Here is a 25366-nt window from a genome sequence, read left to right on the forward strand (position 1 = left end):
AGCAGGGAGAGAGAGAACCACTGAGCTTGGACAACCGAAATCTCCAGTCTCACCCCTAGTGACACACCATCTCCAACAAGACTTTGCCTATTCCAAATAGGCCACACCTCCTAACCTCTGTCAAGTAGTGCTACTGCCTAATGGCCAGCATTCAAATCTATCAGCCTATTCCTATTCAAACCACCACACACAGAGAATTTAAGAGCCTTCTCCAGGGATTAAAAGTCATCCCAACCATCTTTTGTGTCAGGAGGCACAAGGACAGGGAAAATGGAGAAGTCGCCAGCCTAGCTGGCCCCAGCGTTAAGATGAGGAAGGCAAGCAGCAGAGCAAGGGGAGGAAAGTTAAGTTTAAACGTCTTGTCTGGTGGCTGTGGAGGATTAGCCAGATGCAGTGATATTCGTTTTATAAGGATGTCGTGCTCGAGAAAAACATGGCTGCGCTGTGACCCCGTGGAAGGCTTTTATACAGTTACCCTCCATTCTCCCAGGACCTCTAAGTTGAGATGTGATTGTCTAGAAACATTCTACTCCCTAATTAATGCGAAGTGTTTTTCTTCTGGGGATGTGCATGCTTTGAGTCTTTCGGCCGACGCTCTGTAGCAGCTGCGGTGCAGAGCCTCACTGTCCATGGGGGGCAACAGTGTCTGGAGTTATGTCCCCTTTATCTTTACTTCCCTTTGCAGATACGATTTTAAAAACTTTGCTTAGCATTTTGTCCCAGTGAAACTCATCTAGTGATACTCAGAAGTCTTGAGGGATCATAGTCAGAGGTGTCCAAGAAAAAATCCAGAATGCTGTATTCATCAAAATCCAGAATGCTGTATGCCACACCACCTCCAGTAGGGTCAAGTTCCACAGACTGAGGCCATTGACCTCAAAAGAGGGAGGCCTCCTGGAACCGGCTGTGGAACTCTTCGCCGGAGAAAAAAATATTGAGCCGTAGTTCTCATGGCAATCTATCTGTTTTGTTTTCTCTTATTCCTTTTCTTATTTACATGTTCCTGGTAGCCTAGGCCAAGATCTTAAGCGAGAATAATGGGTAAGAAACCATCCCTAGAGATGGGGTCACTAACATGACCTTGTCCCCGGGGAAACCTACGCTTTACTTTATAAATCATTTACAAAACTATTATGATAGATAAAAATTTTCCCAATAATAAAATTTCATATGGCTACACGTGTGTCACCGGAGTTGGGTTTTGGTATATGGTAAAGAAAGCCTTAATTAGAAAGAATTAAAATAGTTTAAATTTACATATTGAAGATTTATTTTAAAAAAATCAGGCATTAGATGTTAAATAATAACTGACCATGGGGCTGAAGAGTTAGTTCAGCAGTTAAGAGCACTGGCTGTTAAAGATTTATTAACCTGCTCCTGGAAACACGCCACTAGCCTTGGACGACAGCCCCCACTGAATGCATCCTTTTAGAATTGTTATATTTTGATGATTTATAATGATGTTACCTATTCTGTTTGTGATTCACTGAATACATAGTTTCAGAGTTGTAATGCTTGGATGATTTTTGTTGGTATTTGTGACTGTTTCACTGGATATAGTTTCTAAGAGATGTAATGTTTGTTTTTTTAAATGTATAAAATCCCCTACTTGAGAGCTGCAGAATACACTCAGACTCAAACTGCCTCTGTGTTTGTTTCTGTTTGTCGCCACCGAATCCTTACCCACCTCGCTTCAAGGATCCTCATTCCAGGGATCCCCACACCCAACTGGGGTGGTTCGTGGCAGCTGTACTCATAAAAATTCAGACGATTGTATTCATTTCTTAAGCACATGAATGACACGTCCCATCTCTCTCTAGCCTACTCTGTGTATACCCATGGAATGGCAGAATTCAACCTAAGTTCATTTAAAGCGATTTTAGTTGCTGGGAGATAACTCAGTGGAGAAAGTGCAAGTAGAAGCACCTGAGCTCAGACTCCCACACCCACGTAAGAAAGCCAGGCTGAAGCGGGGAACGTGGCTGGGCATGGCGGTACATGCCTTAAACGCACAGGCGTGTGTACGATGTGTTCCCATATACATTTGAATGTGCACACAGACAAGCATACCACACACACATACAGACATATGAAAATATAATACAATGCAATAAAATAAAGCTTTGACCTGTAGTAAAAAGCTTTGTCAGGGCTGGGAATGCAGCTACCGTAGCAGACTTCTTGCCTTACAGCTCACAAAGCCCTGAGTCTGAACTCCAGCATCCCATAAACCAAGACAGTGACACACATCTATAATCCAAGCTCTAAGTAGGTGGGGGCTCTGATACATACCAAGTTTGAGGATAGCTCAAGATACATGAAAACTTTCAAAATAAGTCTTGTCATGTATATGCATAAGATATACACTATATATTCAAAATCGATATATACACTCAGACTGCTGTTTTACATATTAGGTATTTTAGTTTTGTTTATGGGTACACTGACTTCCTGTGTGAATTTTCCTATATTATATTACAAATAATTATAAAAAGAATGACATGGATGTATTAGTATTGCTATGGTCTCAGGTATTGTGGTGGTGTGAATAGGAGCCGCCCTCATAGACTTATATATTTGTGTTGTGGATGGGCCTGGTGCTGATCTTGTGAACCAGTCCTCTAATGAATAAAGGAGCCAATCACTGGGCGAGTAGGAAGGACTTCCGGGTTGGACGGGGAAAGGAGGAAGCAGGAGAGAGTTAGATTTTTTTTTTTTTTTTTTGGTCAGGGATATTGTGAGGACAAGATGTAGCTATGAGTGTCTCCTGTTTTCAATGGCTGGTCCGTCAGGATTTAATAAGGTTTACAGATTAGGATTTTAGTTGTTGCACCCAGCAATTGAGTTACCATTGTTTCTGAACTAAGTCTGTGTAGCATTTTCCTTCACGCGGTGGTTTGACTGGGTTCAAGAGAGAGAGGTACAGCGGCAAAGCGTGGGTTTGCCAGATGTACATTACAAAGGCTGTGGGGGATTTGAAGCATGGTGCTGGCATGGTAGTGACCCACCAGTGGGAATTTAGCAAGCTGGGTGGAGAGATTTTGGAGCACTGAGTCAGAGTCTCTACAAGATAAAAACAGGTTGGCCATTGCCCGCCACTGTGGCCAGCCAGGCTGCCGGGGCAGTGGAAATGTGCCGGTTCATTTTTTTAATATTTCCCGCAACATATCCGAATGCTTGGCCATTAGGGAGTGGCGCTATTAAGAGGTGTGACCTTGTTGGGATAGGTGGGGCCTTGTTAGAGGAAGTGTGTCACTAGGGGGAGGTTTGGGGGTTTCAAATGCTCAAGTCAGACCCTGTGTCTTTCTCTTTCTTCCTGCTGCTTGCCTATGCAGAGGTAGGACTCTCGGCTGCATCTAGCACTGGGTCTGCCCGTGGGGGCCATGCTTCCCACCATGACAATAATGGACTAAACCTCTGATACTGTAAGCCAGCCCCGAGTAAGTGTTCTCTTTTATGAGTTGCTGTTGTCATGGTGTCTCTTCAGCCATGAAACCCCAAGACAGTATTTCTTCCTTTGAATGGTATTCAAGCATCCAGCAGTGAAGAAGCAGAAGCTTCCTACTCACTCTTCTTGACTCTCAAAAGGTAACTTGCTGGAGCTGGAGAAATGGCTCAGGAGTTAAAAGGACTTGGTTCCCAGCCTCCGTGTCATGCAGCAAACAGCTGCCGGTATAATGCCAGCTCCAAGGCCTGCGAGAGTACCTGCATGCACATGGCACATTCCCAATACAGAGATACACATATACATACAATACACACACACACACACACACACACGTGCATAAGTAAAAATAAATCTTAAGGTGACTGCACAGCCCCCTTTTTTCTGCTTCTGAACTTTACACAAGCATACAATTGTTTTTGTTTTCTTACAATAATGCTTGTAAGCATGATGTGTGTTGAATTATTTAATAATAATAATATATTCTTTTGCTATGTACTGTTTTTTATTGTAGAACTACGTCATAATTTACTTGTCCATCTTGAAGGTAAACATCTGAGTTCTACTTTGGTAAATACATCTTTTGTACATAAAGTTTAAGAGGGAGTAGTAAAATTTCTGAGTTGTAAAATACACATGTCAAGCAAATTTTCCAAATATCTATACTCTTTATAGGCAAGCATCCTACCTCTAACCTCTGTCCCCAGGACTATGCAGAGTCACATCCTAAGTAATGGTGTGTAGCATTCTGTCCTGTGTCCTTGGCAACATTTGGTGTGCCAGTCCTTAGAATCTTAGCTATGGTCTACAGAGATGACTCGGTGGTTACAAGCACCTGCCGTTCTGGCAGAGGACCCGAGTTTGGTTTACAGCACCTATGGATCACCTATGGATCACTGCCTGTAACTACAACTCCAGGAATTCAGCACCGTCTTCTGCACTCTCAGACACCAGCGCTCATATCTGCACACCCTTTCCACACACATATTCACATAATTAAAATAAAACAAATGTTCGCAATATTTTATTTATGTTGTTTTTGTAGGTCTTTGCCACTCAGTGAAATTTTAGTTTATAATCTCTAGTTTACAATTTTAGTTTATAATTTAGTGAGTTAACATGCTGTTGTTATCCACTGTTGACGGTGTAATCTGCGACAAGACTATCCTAGTCTCTCGACATTTTCTTCTTAGTGGCCATTTTGAAAGAGGTTGATTTGTGGGAGTCTGTGTTTGTACATAGGAACTGTGTTAATTATATGCCATGTTGCTAAAATACATTTAGAAGATTCAATTCCAGGGTGACAGAAGGCTGAAAACTGAATGCTAATATTACTGCTCACAGCCTCATTTATAGATCTGTAAAAGTTTCCCAGTGTGAGAGAGAATGTTGGCATTAATTCAGTGTTCTGATAGTTTCGGATGCACCAAGAGAAAGTCATACAGACAGTTGTTGCATGTCTTCAACCCAGTGCTGGGCAGGCAGAGGTAGGCGGATCCCTGAGTTTGAGGCCAGCCTGGTCTTCAGGCCAGCCAAGACTATACAAAGAAATATTGTCTCAAAAGACAAAACAAAGGCTGGAGAGAGCACTAACTGCTCTTCCAGAGGTCCTAAGTTCAATTCCCAGCAACCACATGGTGGCTCACAGCCACCTGTAGCAGGATTGGATGCCCTCATCTGGTGTGTCTGAAGAGAGACGGTGTACTTACATATATAAAATAAATACATAAAATCTTACCAAAAAACCCAAAAACCAAACCAAACCAACCAACCAACCAACCAACAAAAAACAAAAGCAAAAATGGGAAGAAATATAAAGGAAAGTTTTGGGTTTTATTTTGTTGTTGTTTTGCACATGTGTGAGGCTTGGAATTCAATCTAATGTGTCCTTCAAAAAAATATGAAGAAAAAGGCGTCGGTGTGTGCGGTACAGCAGGAGTGAATATCTGACTCGTATGCATGCTTCCATGGATAACATTATCTTGGGTATGTGCGGTACAACAGGAGTGAATATCTGACTCGTATCTATGCTTCCATGGATAACATTATCTTGGGTATGTGCGGTACAGCAGGAGTGAATATCTGACTCGTATCCATGCTTCCATGGATAACATTATCTTGGGTATGTGTGGTACAACAGGAGTGAATATCTGACTCGTATCCATGCTTCCATGGGTAACATTATCTTGGGTATGTGTGGTACAACAGGAGTGAATATCTGACTCGTATCTATGCTTCCATGGATAACATTATCTTGGGTGTGTGCGGTACAGCAGGAGTGAATATCTGACTCGTATGCATGCTTCCATGGATAACATTATCTTGGGTATGTGCGGTACAGCAGGAGTGAATATCTGACTCGTATCCATGCTTCCATGGATAACATTATCTTGGTGAGGAAGAGAGATGCAGCTACCGCGGTGAGGAGCTGGACTGGCCAGGGGCCTTGGATTTGCCCCCTTCACTACAGTTCCATGGGCCGTGACCATCAGAAAATACTACTGTAACCCATTCACTGTGAGCTCCTGCTCTGGGCAGTCACAGTGGCAGCCTTGGATCAGCCGTGTTCCTCACCACTGGGTGAATTCCACCAGTCAACCTCAGATTGGAATAGATTTTTAAGTGACATGTGGTTTGTCTTGTAAGTAAGTCAGGGGGTAATAATATCAGAACTCTTAATAATTGCACCTGCTTCCCAATAGGAGCCAACCTAGAGCAAAACTCTGTTTTTGTATTCCCCCAGAGTATGAAGCTCAGGTTCAAATTCTGAAAGCCATTTCTAATACCCCCTACAAAGAGTCTCCCGTGGCTCCCGTGCAGGGCCTTCTCTCTTCCTGTAAGCTACAGTCAGCTGTACCACAGGAAGTTCCAGATGGAAGGAGTGCCTTGATATTGGGGACATTGGGACCATGTAATGCTCAGAGACTCTGTGTATGTGTGTGTGCGTGTGTGTGTAACACTAAAAACAAATTGACTTCTCCTGAGTTCATTTGGGCTACAAATAGGAACCGGTGGATAGCTGACACCATTGCACACACTAGCAAGATTTTGCTGAAAGGACCCAGATATAGCTGTCTCTTGTGAGGCTATGCCAGGGCCTAGCAAACACAGAAGTGGATACTCACAGTCAGCTATTGGATGGATCACAGAGCCCCCAATGGAGGAGCTAGAGAAAGTACCCAAGGAGCTAAAGGGATCTGCAACCCTATAGGTGGAACATTATGAACTAACCAGTACCCCTGAGCTCTTGACTCTAGCTGCATATGAATCAGAAGATGGCCTAGTCGGCCATCACTGGAAAGAGAGGCCCATTGGACTTGCAAACTTTATATGCCCCAGTACAGGGGAATGCCAGGGCCAAAAAGTGGGAGTGGGTGGGTAGGGGAGTGGGGGGGGGGGAGGGTATGGGGGACTTTTGGGATAGCATTGGAAATGTAAATGAGGAAAATACCTAATTAAAAAAAAAAAGGAACCGGTGGATAAATACAATGACTGACTGACTGCTGACTTGCATTATTTAATTATCTTAGACAGTTTGTAATAGCAGCTATTAAACGGACTGGGACTAAACCCTGTGATTTTACGAGTTTCATAGGCATAGTGCCTAAGAGTTGAAACATACATATATTATGTAACAAAATTAATCTTAAACTTTGTATCAATATACAAAGATTGGTGCCAATGAAAACCTTAAACCTGTATCAATATACAAAATTCTGTACTAATTTAAAGAAAATATAACTTCAGTTCTGCATCAGAATATGAAGATCTCTACCAATGTAAGATTGTGGCTATAAAGTGCTTTTGTTTAATAGTAAACTTAACAGGGGCTGGAAAGATGGCTCAACAGTTAAGAGCACTGACTGCTCTTCCAAAGGTCCTGACTTCAATTCCCAGGAACCACATGGTGGCTCACAACCATCCGTAATGAGATCTGACGCCCTCTTCTGGTGTGTCTGAAGACAGCTACCATGTACTTATATATAATAATAAATAAATCTTAGAAAAAGTTTTTTTAAAAAGTAGATTTAATAATCCATCCCTATTTGTCTAATTTCTTGTAATATTACTATATTTCCCCTTTCCTTTACTTAAGAAAGAAAGGAAGGAAGGAAGGAAGGAAGACAAGAAAGAGAAAAGATAGAAATCCCTTAGTCTAAGCTCTCTAGTTTCCTCCTTGTCCAAGACTATAACTATTTGTAAATCATCCCTTAAAATGACAACATATCTATAATTTATAAAATGACCAAAACTATCCACCCCAACTTTAGGGACTGGGACAACAATATCATTATAATAGCTTCTTACTGAATATTGATGGGAATTCCTGTTTGGGGACCCAAAAGGGAATTGGAAAACGGTAATGTGGAAAGAAAGCTAGCTGGCATCATTTGTTGTCCTGTCTCTGTGTTGAGAAAGTTCAGGCCTTAACTGAAGTCCTGATTGGAACGGTTTGAATGGCTCGCTGAATTAAGGTCATCTGGGATCAGCAGTCTTTCCTGACGCTGTTCTGGAAGCAAGTCTCTGAAAACAGCATCAGTTTAGGCAGAATCAATCAGTGAGCTGGAACAGCAGGTCTCAGCATCTTAGCATCCCTGGGGGTGAATCCCGTCAGGGCTGCCCTCTTGGTGTTTCATTCTGTAATATATAAACCTTACAATCAGTATTTAGTTCTAGAAAGACATTTGTATGGAATGTGCAGGGTGCACAGATCAGTCAGGATGATTTTTTGTTCTTTGAGTAGATGAAAGGCAACTGCTTTTTTTCTTTTTAGTTTGATCATATAATCAAACTGTAATATAATTTTTCTAGGTTATGCTGACCAAATAATCCCTCTCTAGAAGTCCTGATTTATAAGCCACTAAAATTGCTTTTCTATGTTGGGAAGAGACACCATAACCAATGGAACTTAAAATGGAAAGTGTTTAATTTTAAAAGCTTACGATTTCAGAATTGGTTCATGACCATCATGTCAGAGAGCATGATAGGGGCAGGCATGGTGCTGGAGCAATAGCTGAGAGCTTACGCCCTTTTTTGTTTGTTTTTTTATTTTTGTTTGTTTCTCTGTGTATCCTGGAACTCACTCTGTAGACCAGGCTGGCCTTGAACTCAGAAATCTGCCTGCCTTTTTCTCCCAAGTGCTGGGATTAAAGGCATACACCACTACTGCCCCGCTGACAGCTTACATCATTATGAACAATTAGGAGGTAGAGAGAGGAAGAGCTAGAAAGGGGTGACTTTGAGGTTTCAAAAGCAACATATCTCCTCCAACAATTCCATACCTCCTAATCCTTCCCAAACAGTTTTACTAACTGGGGACCAAGAAGTTAAATATATAATCCTATTGGGGGCCATACTCATTCAAATGGCCACAAAGTCCATTTGGGGACTGCTGTGATTTGGATTTAAAGCATCTTAAAGGCTGGTGTGTTGGAGACTCGGAGAGCCCAATCATAACTGAACAATAAGAGCTCTCCACTGTAAATGTAATTCCTGGGGGCTTTTCTTCGCCCTTTTGCTCCCAAGTAATGTTGGAGTTTCTACACTTGCTCTAGTCTGTTTTAACCCCCCAAATAAACAACTCGGGGACCTAATAAATGTATTAAAGAGCTGCAGGCACTGCACTTAGGCATATATTTGTCTATTCTAATCCTCTGTGGCTGCCTACGTCCCAGCCATGTGGTCTTTTACCTGCAATCTGAATCGTGCCCTGGCTTGCCAAGGCTGTTGTTCAATGTGTGTCCCCAACACTGACCTGATCTAGGGTGTGGGGTGAGTAATTTGACAGCATCACTGGGAGGCAGGGGAACCCTCTGGAGGTGGAGCTATTTAGAGGAAGCAGGTCACAGTGTTTCTGGGAGCTGTATCTTTTCCGGATGTCTCTTGTCTGCTTCCAGCTCTCTTCCTCCCTCCCTCCCTGCTTCCTTGCTTCCATGAGGTGAGCAACTCTCTTTCACCATCCCTCTGCCATGCCAAAACCATTGGAGCCCCCCTGATCATGGATTGAAATCTCTGTGAGCATAAACCAGAATAAACCTGTCCTGCACCAAGCTGTTTTCCCCAGGAATCTTATAGCAATGGGAAACAACGCTAACGCTAGGAACATCTTTATCTTTTTTGTTTCGCTTTGAGACACTGTCTAGCTAGATAAGTAGTAGACCAGGCTGGCCTAAACTCAGAGGTCTGCCTCCCACGCGCTGGGATTAAAGGTATTTACCATCACACTTACCCCATTCTTTACCTTAAAACGAGAGACTTCATAACTTGACTCTAACCTCTTTGGGCAGTGTTTATAGCTAATTTGTTCAAGGCCAATTTTACTTCCAAATTATACTATATAGAGAATAGATTTTTCTCCCCTTTACCCTTTTTATTATTTGGGGTCTATAAATTAATTAACAATTACTAATTAACAAACTGACAGAAAAAGATATTCATGTTTTTATGTGTATGGGGCTTCACAGAAAAGAAATGAAAACCAAAAGAAGCCATTGTTCTTTCAGGGACATTTCCTGTTTTAACAGCAGCCGTGCGTTGTATAGAGGTGACTAGTTAAAACAGACTTTGATCCACAGGCAGCACAGTAGGGTAGATAGGGTAGATTAGAGTTGATTGCTACAGTTTATCATAATTTTTTTTTTTTTTAGTATTGTCTCAAGTCTTTTTAATTGGTGGGGTGGGTGCTTCTGATTCAAATAATCATGGACCTAACGCATGCTAGGTCAACACTATACCACTAAGACCCCCTCCTTTTTTTTTTTTTTTAACTTCTTGAGACACAGTTTCATTAAGTTTCCCAAGCTGTTCTCCAACTCAGGGATCTGCACCTTAGGCAGGTCTTAAACTTGTGATCCTTGTCTCAACCTCCCAAGTAGATGGGGTTGCAGGCCTAGCCCAGCAGGCTCTCCCCCTACTTCCATAAAGGCAAATCTCTATTCTGCTTAGACACAAAAGGGGACCATCTTGTGCACACTAGCTTTCTGCTGCCTTTAACACAGTGTTGTCTTTTATGCCCAAATGGAATATTTTGGGTATGATATTCTGACCTGTCATTGATGATATACTGTCAGGAAATGAAGATCTAGATTTTTTTCCCTTCTAAAAAAAAATCTTAAAGACTCTTTCATTTACAGGCACATAGCTAGTAAAATCAAAGCACGTTCTTTTCAAGTATAAGGCACTTTCCTATCAGTTTACCCTCCACACATGTGTAGGATGGCCAAGTAATATACTTGCATTTCCTGTGTATTATTTGATTGAGCATCTGAAATTAAAACATTAATGGGTATCTGTATATTTGTTAAATCTGGCTGTATATTTGTTAAATCTGGCCATCTCATTCATATAGTGTGAGAAACTCAGAAAAACAGACATCTAAATTATTTCAGCAGAAAAGTGTGTGTGTGGGGGGGAGAGAATTTTCGATTTTAACTGTGGCAAATCATACATAATAAAATTATCATCTCAACCATTGTGAGTATAAAGGTCAGCATATATTGAATAGTTCATTGATCATCTGACCGTTTTCGTTATCCTTACCCACGATTAATAAAAAAAACCAAAAACCAAACCAAACCAAACCAAACCAAAGAAGCCCTTCTCGCTGGGCAGTGGTGGCGCACCCAGCACTTGGGAGGCAGAGGCAGGTGGATTTCTAAGTTCGAGGCCAGCCTGGTCTACACAGAGTGAGTTCCAGGTCAGCCAGGTTTCTCTACACAGAGAAACTCTGTGTGGAAAAAAACAAACAAAAAAGCCCTTCTCTTTCCTCAGCTTCTCCGAATTGTCAAATGCCATGTGGAACATAGGGAAAAAATCATATTCCTCGGGTTTTGCTCCAGTCAGAGTTATCAGTAGTCTGAAAAAAGTTGCGTTATCATATGTGTGAGAACGCAGAGATTTCCCTTTAACCTAGTTGGGAAGAGCCTCACCAACCCGGAGCTGGCTACCTAGAGTAGGAACTCTTCGCCCCGCCCCGCCCCGCCCCGCCCCGCCCCGCCCCGCCCTGCCCTGCCATCAGGTAACCTAGGGAACCGCAGGTGAGGCGTTACCCAGAAGAGGCCGGATCCGGAAGTAGGGGTCGCCCCGCCCCCCAGCCAAGAAGCGGCCCAGAACGGTGACGTGTCGTTGTAGGAGTTGGCTTTACCCGCCGTGCGTACACCCAGTTGGAGCTCTGAGCGAGTCAGCTGTCTGGAATCCCGATGTCGTTTTCATTCTCAAAGACTCCAGTTGTCCGGGTTTTTAATTTCCTTTACCCAGAGTGTTGAGGCTGTCAGGTCTCGGGGCAGGTCGCCGTGGGTTCACCACTGAGTATCCCAGGCCATGCTGGGAAGTGATTCTCGGTCTTAAGCTTGTGGTGGTCTGTGAAAGTGGGCAGGAGACCCTGGGAACCCTCAGGCGTTAGCACCGCAAGTCTGCGGTCATAAATTCAGGTCTAGAACCTGTGTCCTCCGGCGACCAGGGCCGAGTGAGCACTTTCTAGTTTGCTTCGCCTTTGTCTCTCCAGGCCCTGCTGTAGAGTTGGAAGATGCAGAGATCAGGACCCTGCAGCCCTGCGAAGTGAGATAGTGAACAATAAACACGATCGTTTCCGAAATTGGTAGACACCGCGGAGCAGCGGTGGAAATGGGGGACACCTACATTCTACATTATCCCTCTTAGCACAAGTAGAAGCTGGGGAGACCAACAGAGTGGCCTAGCGTGGTAGGTAGGAGCCTAGAGACTATCAAAAGGACTCAGTGGCACAGCGAGCAGTATGCCAGCTATGGACAGTGAGGTTGTCACAGGTAGAAAAAAAGTAGTAATGGCAAGGTTGGAGCGGGAGCTGCGGCATTGAAGGTCTAGTTTGGTATTATCAGAAAAATAGGTAAGGTGGGAGGGAATGTTAATCCTACCTCTTTCTATTTGGAGACAACTGCTTCCTGTTTCGACAAAGGGCGTTGTCTTGACTTAGCCCAAAGTTCAGTATGTGCATGTATTTGAGAGGGTGTGCGCGGATGGACACTCCTCCTTTTATTATAAAAGTGGTCAGGACCGCCTGGGACAACTATTATATCACCTATTTTTTTGTGATATAGTATTTTTTTTATAAAGATTTATTTATTTATTATATGTAAGTACACTGTAGCTGTCTTCAGACACACCAGAAGAGGGCATCAGATCTCATTACGGGTGGTTGTGAGCCACCATGTGGTTGCTGGGATTTGAACTTCGGACCTTTGGAAGAGCAGTCGGGTGCTCTTACCCACTGAGCCATCTCACCAGCCCGATATAGTATTTTTTAACTTAATCTTTACCACTCTTGGAGGGTGAGCATCCTTGTCTTCTCTTCCAACTTTCATTTCTCCAGTGATGAACCCATGCCCAGGGGCACATCGCTAGATCACAGTGTTCCAAAGCCAGGGCACTCAGCCAGTACAAATTACCTTTGATGTTAGAGCTCTTTTTGGGTATGTCAGTAGTTCTTTCTGTAGGTGCTAGAGCCATTGAAAATCTGGTTAGTTGTAAACTTTGGGGAAGGGAGCAATATATGAGCACACAGAAAAAATTTAATAGCATGAGACTACAAACTTTTTTGAATTTACCTATTTTCTGAATTTGCCTTTTCTTGAATTTGGGGGTTACAGTCATCCAGGACTGTGTTTTATATTCTAAGATGATACACTCCGGGGAAGAATTCGGTTGAAGTCTAAACTCCATGGGCTTTTTATGCAAAACTTTTCTTTTCTCCTCCTTGAGCATAATGCTTGCGCACTAACGCACAGACATAACCATTTCCCATTATCAATGGGAAAAGCTATGCACCTTGTCGAAGAGTAATAATGCCGTACTAGTCTTCCTTAACACGACTGCTTTGCTTAACTAAGCTCCGGTATCTTCATTGCAACCTGCCATTGCTATTTTATATTCACTACCCTCTCCCATCTATCTCATTTCGACTTTCTGAAAGATATGTTTGTTGGGTGCACACTTGTCCCACACAAGAATGTCCCAGCACTTCCGATGCTTAGGAATTATTCTTGCAAATAACCTCTAAGAGCTGTTTAAAGATTTACGAACCGTTCTTTCCATTTGTTCCCTTACCCTGGGCCCCAACTAGGTAACCCCTGAGCTCTGCCTCATCGACCAATTCGGTCTCCATCAGAAAGTACTTGGTTCATCAGTCCTAAGGGGACTGGCGGGTATGAGGTGACAGAGGGCAGAGAGAAGAGGTGCGCCCGAGAAGCGCGGCGCTCAGGAGCGCCACGGTGGAACCTGGAACCCGACTGTGGGTGCCGGAAGCGCGCAGGCGGAAGTCACCCAGCCCGAGCGCTGAAAACCCGGAACGCGGATCTCCGGGCCGCCCCGCCCGGAAAGAGCCTGCGGCGCTTGCGGCGCCCGCACTGAGCATGTGCGTGCGGCCCCGCGCATGCTCCGTGGAGGCCCGCTTCGGTTTCTGTCGCGGGGCCCGCGGTGTCTCCTAGCGTAACCGGAACTAGCCGTTGCGGGCCGGCCTTCTCTGCGCTCCGGCCTTGAGGTGATCTCCGAGCGTCCCGGACCCCTCCTTCCTCGCTGTCCCCCTCGGCTCGGCCGCCCGCCTCTTACAGCCGCCGGCATGAGCTCCAGGCCGCCCGCGTCGCCGCCAGCGCAAGGCTCGAGGTTGCTGCTGCTGTCGCTGCTCCTGCTAGGAACGGCCCCAGGCCCGCGCCCGGCAAGCGCCTTCTACCTGCCCGGCCTGGCGCCGGTCAACTTCTGCGCCGAAGAGAAGAAGAGCAACGAGTGCAAGGTGGGGGAGGCCTGTCGGGCTGCGCGCCGCAGTGGGAGCGGGGTCTGGGATCGAGAAGGGGCGTAGCTGTGGGTGGGGTCGCATTCCGAGCCGCGACGGGACGGGGGCCTGTGGACCCCGGGTGCTCCCCGCGGGCTCGTCGCTGCAGCTCGGGGCGCTTTGCCCGGACCCCGGCGGCTTGCGGAGCGCCCTTGGACTGGCCTGCACGCAGGTACGCGGTGACCCGATGCCCACAGGGGCGCTCCCCGCCGAGCGACAACTTCCAGTAACTTAATTTCGTAGCTCACTGTTTCATTGCACTTTCCTGGAACTCCTGGTCACGACGGCTTATTCTCTCTAGGACTTTGATACCGAACTTCAAGAATACTAGTTGATTATTTAACCTGTGGATTGTGACACATTCTAACCCTCCTTAAAAACCGCGTTAATAAAGACTAGTTGTAGTTAAGTTTAATCCCTGGCCTTTAAATGTTTTTTATTTTTAAGCTATAAAAATTTTAAGAGACCCCCAAATGAGTTTCTCCGCGATGGCTTTAAACACTTAAAAAGCAGCATACAGCGGGAGAAAGAACCGGTCTTGAAAATGTTGGTTTAGTAGGCCATCCGCCCACACGTTTTTCAGTTTACCAGCTGATAGCAGCTTTTAGGTATCAGGTGTAGAGCATCACAATACACCATTATTTCGTAAAGTTACTAAAACTTAACCATTTGGGGGATCCAGGGTCTCTCAGAAACCGTTAATTTTAACACTTCAAATAATAGTTAAGGAAACGTTTACACTGTCTTTATTTACTAAAATTTTAAGCTGGTGTTTATTTTATGACTCTTAGCTATACCACAGTTGTGAATTTTGAGGTTGTTTTAGAGTATTAGGGAGGCTATTAAAGTTTTCATGGCATTTTGCAGCTTCTCTTTAGGTTTGTGGGCTATCCTGTGTGGCGTTAACATGGTCACTACGGTTTTAGAAAGAAACAAACGTGTATGTATGACACGTAATGTCGTAGGGGGGTCAATAATGCCTACCAATCGGTAAGATTCACCCAGGCACACAGTCCATTAACTGTGGTACCCGGAAAAGCAGGAGCTTCTGCCTCCTTCTAGAGAGTTCGGACCTAAAGTGAGATCCAGTCTTAGAGGCACACTGAATTTTTCTGTTAAATATTTCAGAAGCCAACCTTTATAAACAAGTACTTGGTCTGTAAATGAACAGTGAATGTGTGTTGTATTCATAATTTCTTAGAGAAATGCATTCCTGGCTCCTCCATCAGCCACTGGAGAACAGAGGCTTATTAATAAAATCCGATGTTATGAAAGGTATGGTCCACATACCTAGAGAGCATAGATGAGGAAGTGTTTGTGGATTAGAGTCTTCTGGGGAAGCAGCAGAGATGTGACACTGGACTCGGACTTTAGAGATGAGTGTGAGTGGATCTGTGGGTGGTTTGTGTTGTCTCACAAGGTCTTTAAGTGTCTTTTTGAAGTTTCTGATCCTTGGAGGGTTTGACTTAGATAGGTGTGGGGATGAAACGGGCAAGACAAATCATAGTTCTGGATGCTGGCTTGTTGTCTTTGTTCTCAGCTACTCCGTTAGCCAGTAGGAAGAGGGGCAAATGTTCCTAGGCTCTCCTCTAACTAGCTGGCGTGGAGACTTAAACATCTTCCCTTTTCTCTCAATAGGGAGGTATTCTGCTTAGTAAACAGTTTAAATTTTTATTCCTGCGGTCAAGATGGTAACATCTTTCTTAACTTACAAGCATCCCTTCCCTCTTCTCCAAACAGAAATTTACCTCACAGTTTGGGAGGCTGAGAAATCAAAGTTTTAGGTGCTCACAGATTTAGGGTCTGGTGAGGATTCATTTTCTTCCTCGTCCATGTGTATGTATGCCTTCGTGTGTGTGTGTGTGGGGGGGGGGGATGAAAGAGCTTCTTTAGCCCATTCCTTTGAGAACACTAAGCCATTCATGAGAACTCTGTCCCCAGGACTTGGTCATCCCTAAAAGGCTTTCCTTCATGGTACCATTGCCTAAGGGTCTACTTTTTCAATACAGGAACTGGGGACAGGAGAACATAAACATACCACTCCATATTTCCTGAGGGGACAAGAGTGAGTAGAGAGGTCCTTGATGCTCTATAACACAGGAATAATCATGTTTGCTTATGTGTTTCCCTTGAAAGGTATATCAGATTTCTTAGGAGAAAAACTGTCTTTTACTGGTTGAGTGCAGAATGAAGCAGGTGTAGGTCAATGCAATGTGTGTAGCACCACATAGTCTTATAGCTTCTGCTGAGAAGTCCTCATCCCACATTGGTATGGATTGCCTGATGATTTCACTATTTTGTTTCCTTAAAATTGTTGTATAAGCCTTTGGTGTCTGGGCACACCTTTAATCCCAACACTCAAAGACAGAGGCAGGTTTATCTCTTTAGTTTATGGCTAGCCTTGTCTACATAATGAGCTCTAGGACAGGGCTATGTAGAGAGACCTTGTCTCAAAAGCAGTAACAACAACAATAAAGTTTTATGTTTAATTTCCTAACAGAGAAATATGAGTTCATTAAACCTAAAATCCTATTTATGTTCTTCTAACTTCTGATTTATGATCTTCTTTGCCTTTGTAAATGAGTTTTGTGGTTTACTCTTTTTTTTTTTTTTACATAATACCATTACATGTGCATACATTTAAATACCCGTGTAGTCATGAATGTCCATTCTTTTATTTGTTAGAGATGGGAATATTTTATTCTTAACACTCTGCTGTCTGTGGGCTTGCTTAACCATTTATGCTTGCCAGGCATTAGATTGGTTCCAGCGTTTCTCTGTTGTAATCAGGAATTATTTGTGCATTCTTTTTAAAGATTTATTTTTATTCATGTGTGTCTATGTAGATGCATATAAGTGTGGGTTGCCCACAGAAGCCAGAAGTGTCAGAAGTTACAGGGTGTTCCAGATAGCAGGTGCTCCATTTAGTATAAAAGTTTTGACTCCTTCAGTTAGTAGCCATGTACTGGTTAGTTTTGGACTGAGTGGCCTTGTAGTGTCAAATGATTAAGGATAGTGACAGTTCACCTTCATGCTTTTAACTGTTAAGTATTTGGCTCCTCAGTGTCAATTCAGACATAAGAACTAAAACAGCACAAGCTTTCAGAACGTTGAATACACTTTTACTGCGTAATATAATTCTTTTTTTAAAACTTATTATTTACTTTACATCCCAGTATCAGTCCCTCCTCCTCCTTCCAGATCCTTCCTTCATGCAGATCCTCTCTCCATTCCTCCCTTTCCTTCTTTGAGAAGGGGGAGCCCCCTCTGGGTATCTCTACTCCCCAGAACCCCCAACACATCGAGTCACTGAAGGACTAGGTGCAGCCTCTCCCACTGAGGCCAGACATTGTGATCCAGTTAGGGGAATAGGATCCACTTGCAGGCAGGCAGGAGATTCAGGGACCGTCCCCGCTCCAGTTGTTGGAGGACCTGCATGAAGATAAAGCTGCACATCTGCTAAGTATGTACAGGAGGCCTAGTTCCAGCTTGTGCTTGCTCTTTGGTTGGTGGTTCAGTCTCTGGGAGCCCCCAAGGGTCCAGGTTAGTTGACTCTGTTGGTCTTCTGTGGCATCCCTGTCCTCTTCTATTCCTAGCAGTGAGGGATATGGATCCTGGAAAGGCCACTTTCTGTGCCCAAGCAGGACTCCCAATGGTGGGATAAGGACAGCAACCCACCCACAAAACCTTGTACCCAAAATGTGTTCTGCTTACAAGATGTACAGGGACAAAAATAGGACAGAGGGAATGGACAACCAATGACTGGCTCAAATTGAGAACCATCCCTTGGACAAGAACCAATCCTTGACACTATTAATGTTATGCTTGCAGACAAGAGACTAGCATAACTGTCCTCTGAGAGGCTCTACCCAGCAGCCAATGGAAAGAGATGGAGAGACCCATAGCCAACATTAGATGGCGCTGGGGAAGCCTCATGGAAGAGTTGGGTGAAGGATTGAGAGATCATACTCTTAGGGGAAAGATAAGACTTTCTTTCCTGGGGATGACAGGATGGTTCAGTGGGTAAAGATACTTGCCACCAGCTGGACTTGATGGTGCACACCGTTAATCTCAGTGCTTGGATGGCAGAAGCAGGCAGATCTCTGAGGCCTTGTGTGCAGAGTGAGCTCCAGGTCTACTTAGGCCCTGTCTCAAAACAAAACAAAACAAAACAAAAGATACTTGCCAACAAGTTGACAATCTGAGTTCAGTCTTTGGGACCCACATGATGGAGAGAACCTACCCACGAAAGGTGTCCTTTGACCTTCACATGCTCACGTGGCATGCACACATTCACACATACATGGGGGGAGTGAGTGGGGAGACAGAGATGAAATTTGAGATTGTCTTTGTTGTGTTGTAAAGAACAATGACCAACTCTACCCTCTAGTGGCTAATGACAGACAGCAAGGCTCAGATGCATTAGCTGGGCAATCATGATAAAATGACAGCTTACGCAGTCACCTTCCTTTCTTGGTGGTTATTTTCAGAAGCTTTTTGTAAATTGTGTATGTTATTTTAGGAGCAGTTGCCTTCAAACATGGACTGAGTCAGATTTAAGAAGGCAGTCTGTGTGCTGCTCTGAACAGATGCAGAATGAATGAGTCTCTAACACTTGTATGACTGGAAGTAGTATGAAGATGTTGAAGTACTAAAGAAAAATTAACATAACCGTGTTTATTATAAGTGATTAATACTTACTAATTGGTGTTTAGTTTCATACCTTCGTAGTTTTCTCTAGAAAAAAAGCATGGATTCTTGCCGTCTGGAAACCTAGCAGTGTATAGATGATGGTGTTTGGGGATTCGCCTAGGGAAGACTCACTTTACCATGGTAAATAAACATTCTACTGGTTCTTCCTCCTAAAGGTGTATAACTAGACACATGGAACAAAGTCACAGGTGTGTGTGTACACCACACGTCACAGCAGAGTAAGCCTACAAGCATACCCCAGCTTCTGTTGGAACTGGCTGGCCTATTCTGCCAGCCTTACACAGGTTCCTTAAATAACCTGTTTCCCAATCCTTGCAGGCCTTTTAGTCCGTTTTCTCGTTCCTTGTGGCTACCTTACTTGTGGCAGACAGATCTTCTCTGTTGTCACTAAGATTAAGTATGCAGCTGGGCATGGAGAGGCACTGCTTTAACCCCTCGCATTTGGGGGATGGGCAGAGTTCTGAGTTTGAAACTAGCCTGTTCTGCCTACATAGCATGTTCTAGACAATCTAGGGCTTCTTCTTCTTCTTCTTCTTCTTCTTCTTTTAGAAGAAGAAACTTCGGTCTCCATAAAGGGAGGAACCTTGTGAAAATTCTTTCTCTGTGCTCCTCTTTCAGGCCTGCTGATGGGTGGGAAATGGAAGCTCAGTATGATTTAGTGACTTGACAGTAAGAGCTGAGCTAAGAAGCAGATGAGCCCAGGACTGCCTGGACTCGCAGCTCTGGCTCCTCACTACTCTGATGCACTCTGCCTCCTGGGAACCAAAACTTCCAGAATTGATGTTTTAGTCCAAGTTTGTGTCTATGTAAAGAATTTTGATATAGTCAGGTTTTTGTTTTTCTTTTGGGGGTGTTTTGAGACAGGATCTTGTCCAAGTTGTCCTCATTCCAGTGTATGAGGCTGGCCTTGAACTCCTGATTCTCCCCTCCTAAGTGCAAGATTACACGTGTAGGCCATCACACCCAGCTGGTCAGGTGGGTGTTCTGTTCTGTGATACAGTCTAAAGTTGAAACGAGGAGAGATCACCTTCTGTGAGCAATGAAACACTCCCTCCTTTTATTGTAATCTGGGTTCCTATTTAACAACTTCCTACTAAGATGTTTTTCATATCATATCTGCATTAAGACTTCCTCGAGTTCGTCTCTTTGTAGATGTCTCCAACGTTAGGCAGTGGGATCTTGTGTAGCTTTCCCTCCCCTTTTATATCTGTTGTGTTGCATTTTCGACCCTTTATGACTGACCTTCTGTAGAGCTTCTGTGTTTCTTCTCACAAGTCCATTTCTTCATTGTAGGTGTTAGGTGGGGCAGATGGGATGCCAGTGAGAGAAAGCAGAGTAAAGGCCGCCGAGAGTCCTCATTCCTAGAGGACACCACAGCACCTACTTGACCCCAGTGTCTGACCACAGCTGAGACTGATGGTGACAACATAAAAGCATGCTCTTGGATGAAGGATTTAGAAGGGATACCCCTGAATTCTAGTTAGATAAAAGCCTCTGCTATACAAAATTTTTTCAGTGATTAATAGAAAATTTATTTACACAAGAATAGAGCCATCTGCTTTATAGGAAAGCTTAAATGTTTGGCCCATTTTCCTTCTTGGATACATTTTCTTCCTCTCCCTGTCTATTTTGAAGATGTAATACCAGTAAAGGGACCCAATTCTCAGTACAGCTCCTGAAAGTGAGTTCTTGAGGTAAGCTTTCACTGGTCTTGCATAGGTCTAGTAAATCAAAGCAGCCCTTGGCGTTTGGGATCAATGTACTGAGCCATGGTTAAGCAAAGCCCTCGTGTTCACATGCTTGACTTGTGCCTTGGGAGGCACACAAATTGCCATACAAATTTCTTAGTATGAGATTATACTCAGTCCTGCTTTGCCTAAGTGATTTAGGATGCTGTAACTTTCTTAAAATGTTTAATGTTCAGTTTTCTTGTGTGTTCTTGTGTTAACATAGCCAGGAACAGTTTGAAAGTGAGGTGAGAGGTAAGCCCATCTCCAGGCACCCCACTTTAGAGTTGGCCATCCATCTATGTTGAAGACATGTTCAGAAGAGCATATGTACTAACCTTTGAGTACAGATGCGTAGATAAAGATGATTAGAGCAGATGATGATGACCATAAAAGAAATCAAATACCAGGCCAAGTTTGTCCTTCACTTGTAATCTCAGCACTTTGGGGGCAGGATCAGGAGTTCAAAGAAATCCTCAGCTGACCTGTGAATTGAGGAACAGTTTGAGATGCATGGGACCCTGCCTCAAAAACAAGATTTTTAACACTTTAATGGTTTTTATTAGCATATGTTATTATATTTAACAATGGCCTTTTCTTCTCTTTTTTGAGACAGAGTCTCATGATGTAGCCCTGACTGGTCTGAAGCTAGCTAGCTGTGTAGAACCGGCTGGCCTCTAAGTCATAAGGCAGGCCTCTGCCTTCCAAGCTACTAAGCACTTAAAGGGATTAAAGGGGTGTACCACCATACCCAAGCACAACGAACTTTCATACTTGTATATAATATACGTGACATTTCATGTGTGTATATATTTTCATCATATTTACCCTACCTTCCCCCTATTACCTAAACATCACTCATTATAGTGCTTGTTGTTCTGATAAAAAAAAAAATTAAACCCCCCAGGCACTCAGTAGCTTCCCCTAACATATTTCATGTAGTGCCTACAGAGGCCAAAAGATGGTATTGGATTCCTCTGGAACAGAAGTTAGAGATAGGGATGGAGAGATGGCTCAGCAGTTAAAGAGCACTGGCTGCTCTTCCAGATTAATTCCCAGCAACCACATGGTGGTTCACAACCCATCTGTAATGGGATCTGATGCACTCTTCTGGTGTGTGTCTGAAGACAGCTACAGTGTAGTTGTATAAATATAAATAAATAATGTTTAAAAAAAAAAGTTAGAGATCTTTGTAAACTAATGCTCTTAAACTCTGAGCCGTTTCTCTAGCCCCCAGGAGATTTTTTTTTTTAATATTAAAAATGACCAGCACCTCCACTTATGAGTATGCACATTTGCTTTCATTTTCAATAATTGGCATAATTATACCCAAATAGTTATTTTAAGTGTTTCACTTCTATAATTACTTTCTATACTGATAACTCTATTGTGTAGCTATAGTCACAGGCAGAAAATTTAAGAAAACCCTGCTTTCTTAAAGTGTGATCATTGACTCTACAGCAACAGTGACCCAGCACGTGCAGTCAGTGCTGCTTCTACTGCTCTGAAGGAGGGGAGGGGGTTCCTTGCAAAAGCCCTGGGAGTTCTCCATATAGTAGTGCTTATCCAAATTCACGAATGTTCAGCTTCTGTGAGCTAACACAACAAGTATATATATTGATTCATTTAATTTATAATTCCATGCCAGTTATGGACTATGTTCTGTATATACCATTTTCTTTTCTTAATATTGGCTCATCTAGTCTTTATATTCAAGGTTATTAATTGCCGACGATAGACTTAAAATCTGAAGAGATCATCTGGAGCTTGCTTTATAGGCAGCTGTGTGCCATCAGTGTGCATTCTACTCAGCTCCTTATGTATGTGCTGTGTTAAAATGGACTTTGTTTTCAGGTGGAAGATCCGTGAGGAATACTTTTTTGGACATGTTTATGGAAAGCTGTTGATAATTACATTATTTTGTGTCACAAAGTAGAACTAACACATACTGCTGAAGGCATTGTTAACATTTTTTCTATGTGTGGAATTCGAGGCTCCTTTGCTAGGTTAGGGGAAGATGATGAATAAGGTAAACTTGATGGGGGGTATTAGATAAAATGCCAGATGCAAGCTTAGCAAAAAAAATACAATGTAAATAAATTTTGAGAGTGGGACATGAAGTGGTGTGAAGCTTAGTGTACAGCACAGTAAGATGCAGTAAAGTGGCAGCAGTTGGGGTAGATGACTACGTTAGAAACAGGGCTAGCATGATTTCAAGGAGAGAGGCTTTCTTGGCTGTTAGAGATAGTCAAAGACCTATTCTAAGCCAGGGGTATGAGACTTGTCTGGGATCCTGGTACATCATAGGCAGGGGCAGGGGGATTGGGAGTTCTGGGTCAACTTTGGCTCTATAGTGAGACCTTAACTCAGGGTAAAAATATAGTTTTAGAGGAAGGAGCTAGTGAGCTTGATTTCTAAGGTTGTTTTAAACTGGAACTTAAAGACAGGTATGGGCTAGCTTAAGGGAATGGGTAGCTATAGGATAGCAGGTATTTTTTTTTCTGTAGTCCTCGGGACTGATACTTGATGATAGTGTGTTAAATGTAACAAAGAGAACATATGAAATGTTATAGCCTGTTGGTGGCATTAGATCTGTAATAAATGTAATTCTAACAGATATACAATTTCAGGAGCGTTTTAAACATTACAAGGGAGATCTGGCATGGTGTTCTACACCTGTGATACCAGCATTTGGGAAGGGAGCAGGAGGACTGGGAGTTTAAGGCCATCATCCTTGGCTGTACAAGGCAGGTCAAGCCCAACTTAGGCTACGTGGGATCCTGTTCCAAAAATAAAAAGAGGGTATATGAGAGAGCAAGATTAAGTCCGTTAACGTTTACTGGACTAAATAAATTAATTAGGTCTTAGACACATTTAGGAAGAATATTTGAAAAGAAACCATGTGCTCTGAGGATGAGCGCTTAGCTTTATAGTTTTAGCACACAGGAGAAATGAAGTACCTGAAGTATTTACACATAGGACAAAGAGGCCACGGAAGGTAACACTGGCGTTCTGTAATTCTAGGCCGCTTTGGTGTCTGAACCTTGAATGTTGCTATAGTTCTGCTTGATTACACATCTGTCAAGAACATTGTATAAGAGTTTAGTAAAATTCCAGCCGGGTGGTGGTGGCGGCGCACGCCTTTAATCCCAGCACAGAGAGGTGGATTTCTGAGACAGAGGCAGGCAGATTTCTGAGTTCGAGGCCAGCTCTGGTCTACAGAGTGAGTTCCAGGACAGCCAGGGCTACACAGAGAAACCCTGTCTTGAAAAACAAAAAAAAAAAAAAAGAGTTTAGTAAAATTCCAAGAAAACCAACTGGCATGATAAAGATAATTGAAAAGATTATGACGTTTCAGTTTTCAAGGCTTATAACTCCAAAAACAAGAGAGGTGATAACATGGGAATGTTATCCCATGAAAATGAGGCTCACAGGTAGATGAGGCGTCCAGCCCAGCTCACTGCTTAGACTTAGAGAACTCTCAAGATACAGATCGTTTGTGCCATTTTAGGTGATTGAGGAGGAAAGGATAGTATTATTTAGTAATGATTGAAGATTACATGAACGTCTGATTTTTATTTACTTATTTTAGAGCCCACAGTAATTGTTCAGCTTACTAGACTGTAGGCATGTCCTCAGTTACCGGTTGTCTAGGCTGCTTTTACACTATAAGGATAGAGCCAGTGGGTCCTACACAACCTAAACTATTTATAAACTGTCTCTTTATAGGAAAAGTTTGCAACCTCTGGGATGGACTAATAAAATGAGAGTTGTTTTCTTTTTTTTTTTTTTTTTTTTTCTGGAACAGAAAATTATAGTGACTGGAGTAAAAATGTTAAGTATACAAAGAGATTGTTTATATGGCACCAGACAACATAGCATGGTGTTCTTATTTATTACTTTGCTGTTCAATTCAGAATCATTGGCCTACTGTGACCATTTAAATTAAATACAAGTTAAGAATCAGGTTTTTGGCAATGTTGAAATAGTGGTTAGTACAATTTAGGTGCCTAATAGCTTTGGGCTGTCTAGAGTGGATGCTGTATCCAAGAATGCAGATGAAGGACATTTTGGTTAAAATTCTGTTAGACAGTGTTGCACACTAGAAAGCACTTAGCTTTCACCTTGGCCATGCCACGGCAGAAACTTCTCAAAAAACTGCTAGAAGCTGGAATTAATTATTTTCATTTTTCAGATAAGAAAACCTCAACAAGGGAGAAAGGACTCCCAGCATGGGTCAGGTAGTATTTAAGCCTTGGTATTAACAAGAGGCTATGCCTGGTGGCAGTGATTGGTTTGAATTATGTCATAGCAATGTAGAGTTGCAGATTTTGAAACTGAAAACATACAAAGTCATATAGAATATAATAACTCATTCCTCAGGAGAAATCTGGAGGTGAAAAACACTTCATTTTCTGTATTAGATGTTAGAGTTTGAATTTAGATGTGTTTTCATAACAATGGTAGTGAAATTAATTTAGACTGAATAAGCCTTCAGCTAGAGGCTTTGCCTTTACAATATTTGTTTTTAATTACTCAAGCATTCTGTGATGCTGAAATGTCCTGTCAACTTTTTAGCTGAAATGGTGCATGGTATAGTTTAAGTAAAAAGGCATATTTTTTAGTGTTGGAGACAGTACTGCACGCGCCCCCCCAACACACACACACATACACACACAC

The 25366-nt window shown here is 43.0% G+C and overlaps 1 protein-coding gene and 1 long non-coding RNA gene across 2 annotated transcripts in view; one reads left to right on the forward strand and one right to left on the reverse strand.

Annotated features, from left to right (window-relative positions):
- Positions 1-7272: 7272 nt before the first annotated feature.
- On the reverse strand, positions 7273-13610 carry LOC110308938 (uncharacterized). Its single transcript, XR_002379642.3, has 3 exons — positions 12337-13610; positions 11494-11994; positions 7273-8083 (listed from the first exon to the last, which is right to left on the reverse strand). It is a non-coding gene; the product is annotated as an uncharacterized LOC110308938 (long non-coding RNA).
- Positions 13611-13738: 128 nt separating this feature from the next.
- Tm9sf2 (transmembrane 9 superfamily member 2) overlaps positions 13739-25366 on the forward strand; it is a 50779-nt gene continuing 39151 nt past the window's right edge. The window contains exon 1 of the mRNA XM_021181309.3: positions 13739-14207. Within this exon, the coding sequence (XP_021036968.1) occupies positions 14037-14207 (171 nt within the window). The 5' untranslated portion in view covers positions 13739-14036. The remainder of the gene's footprint in view (positions 14208-25366) is intronic.

This window comes from Mus caroli, unplaced genomic scaffold (genome assembly GCF_978045245.1).
Source record: "Mus caroli unplaced genomic scaffold, Mus_caroli_1 scaffold_12, whole genome shotgun sequence".
Lineage (NCBI taxonomy): Eukaryota > Metazoa > Chordata > Mammalia > Rodentia > Muridae > Mus > Mus caroli.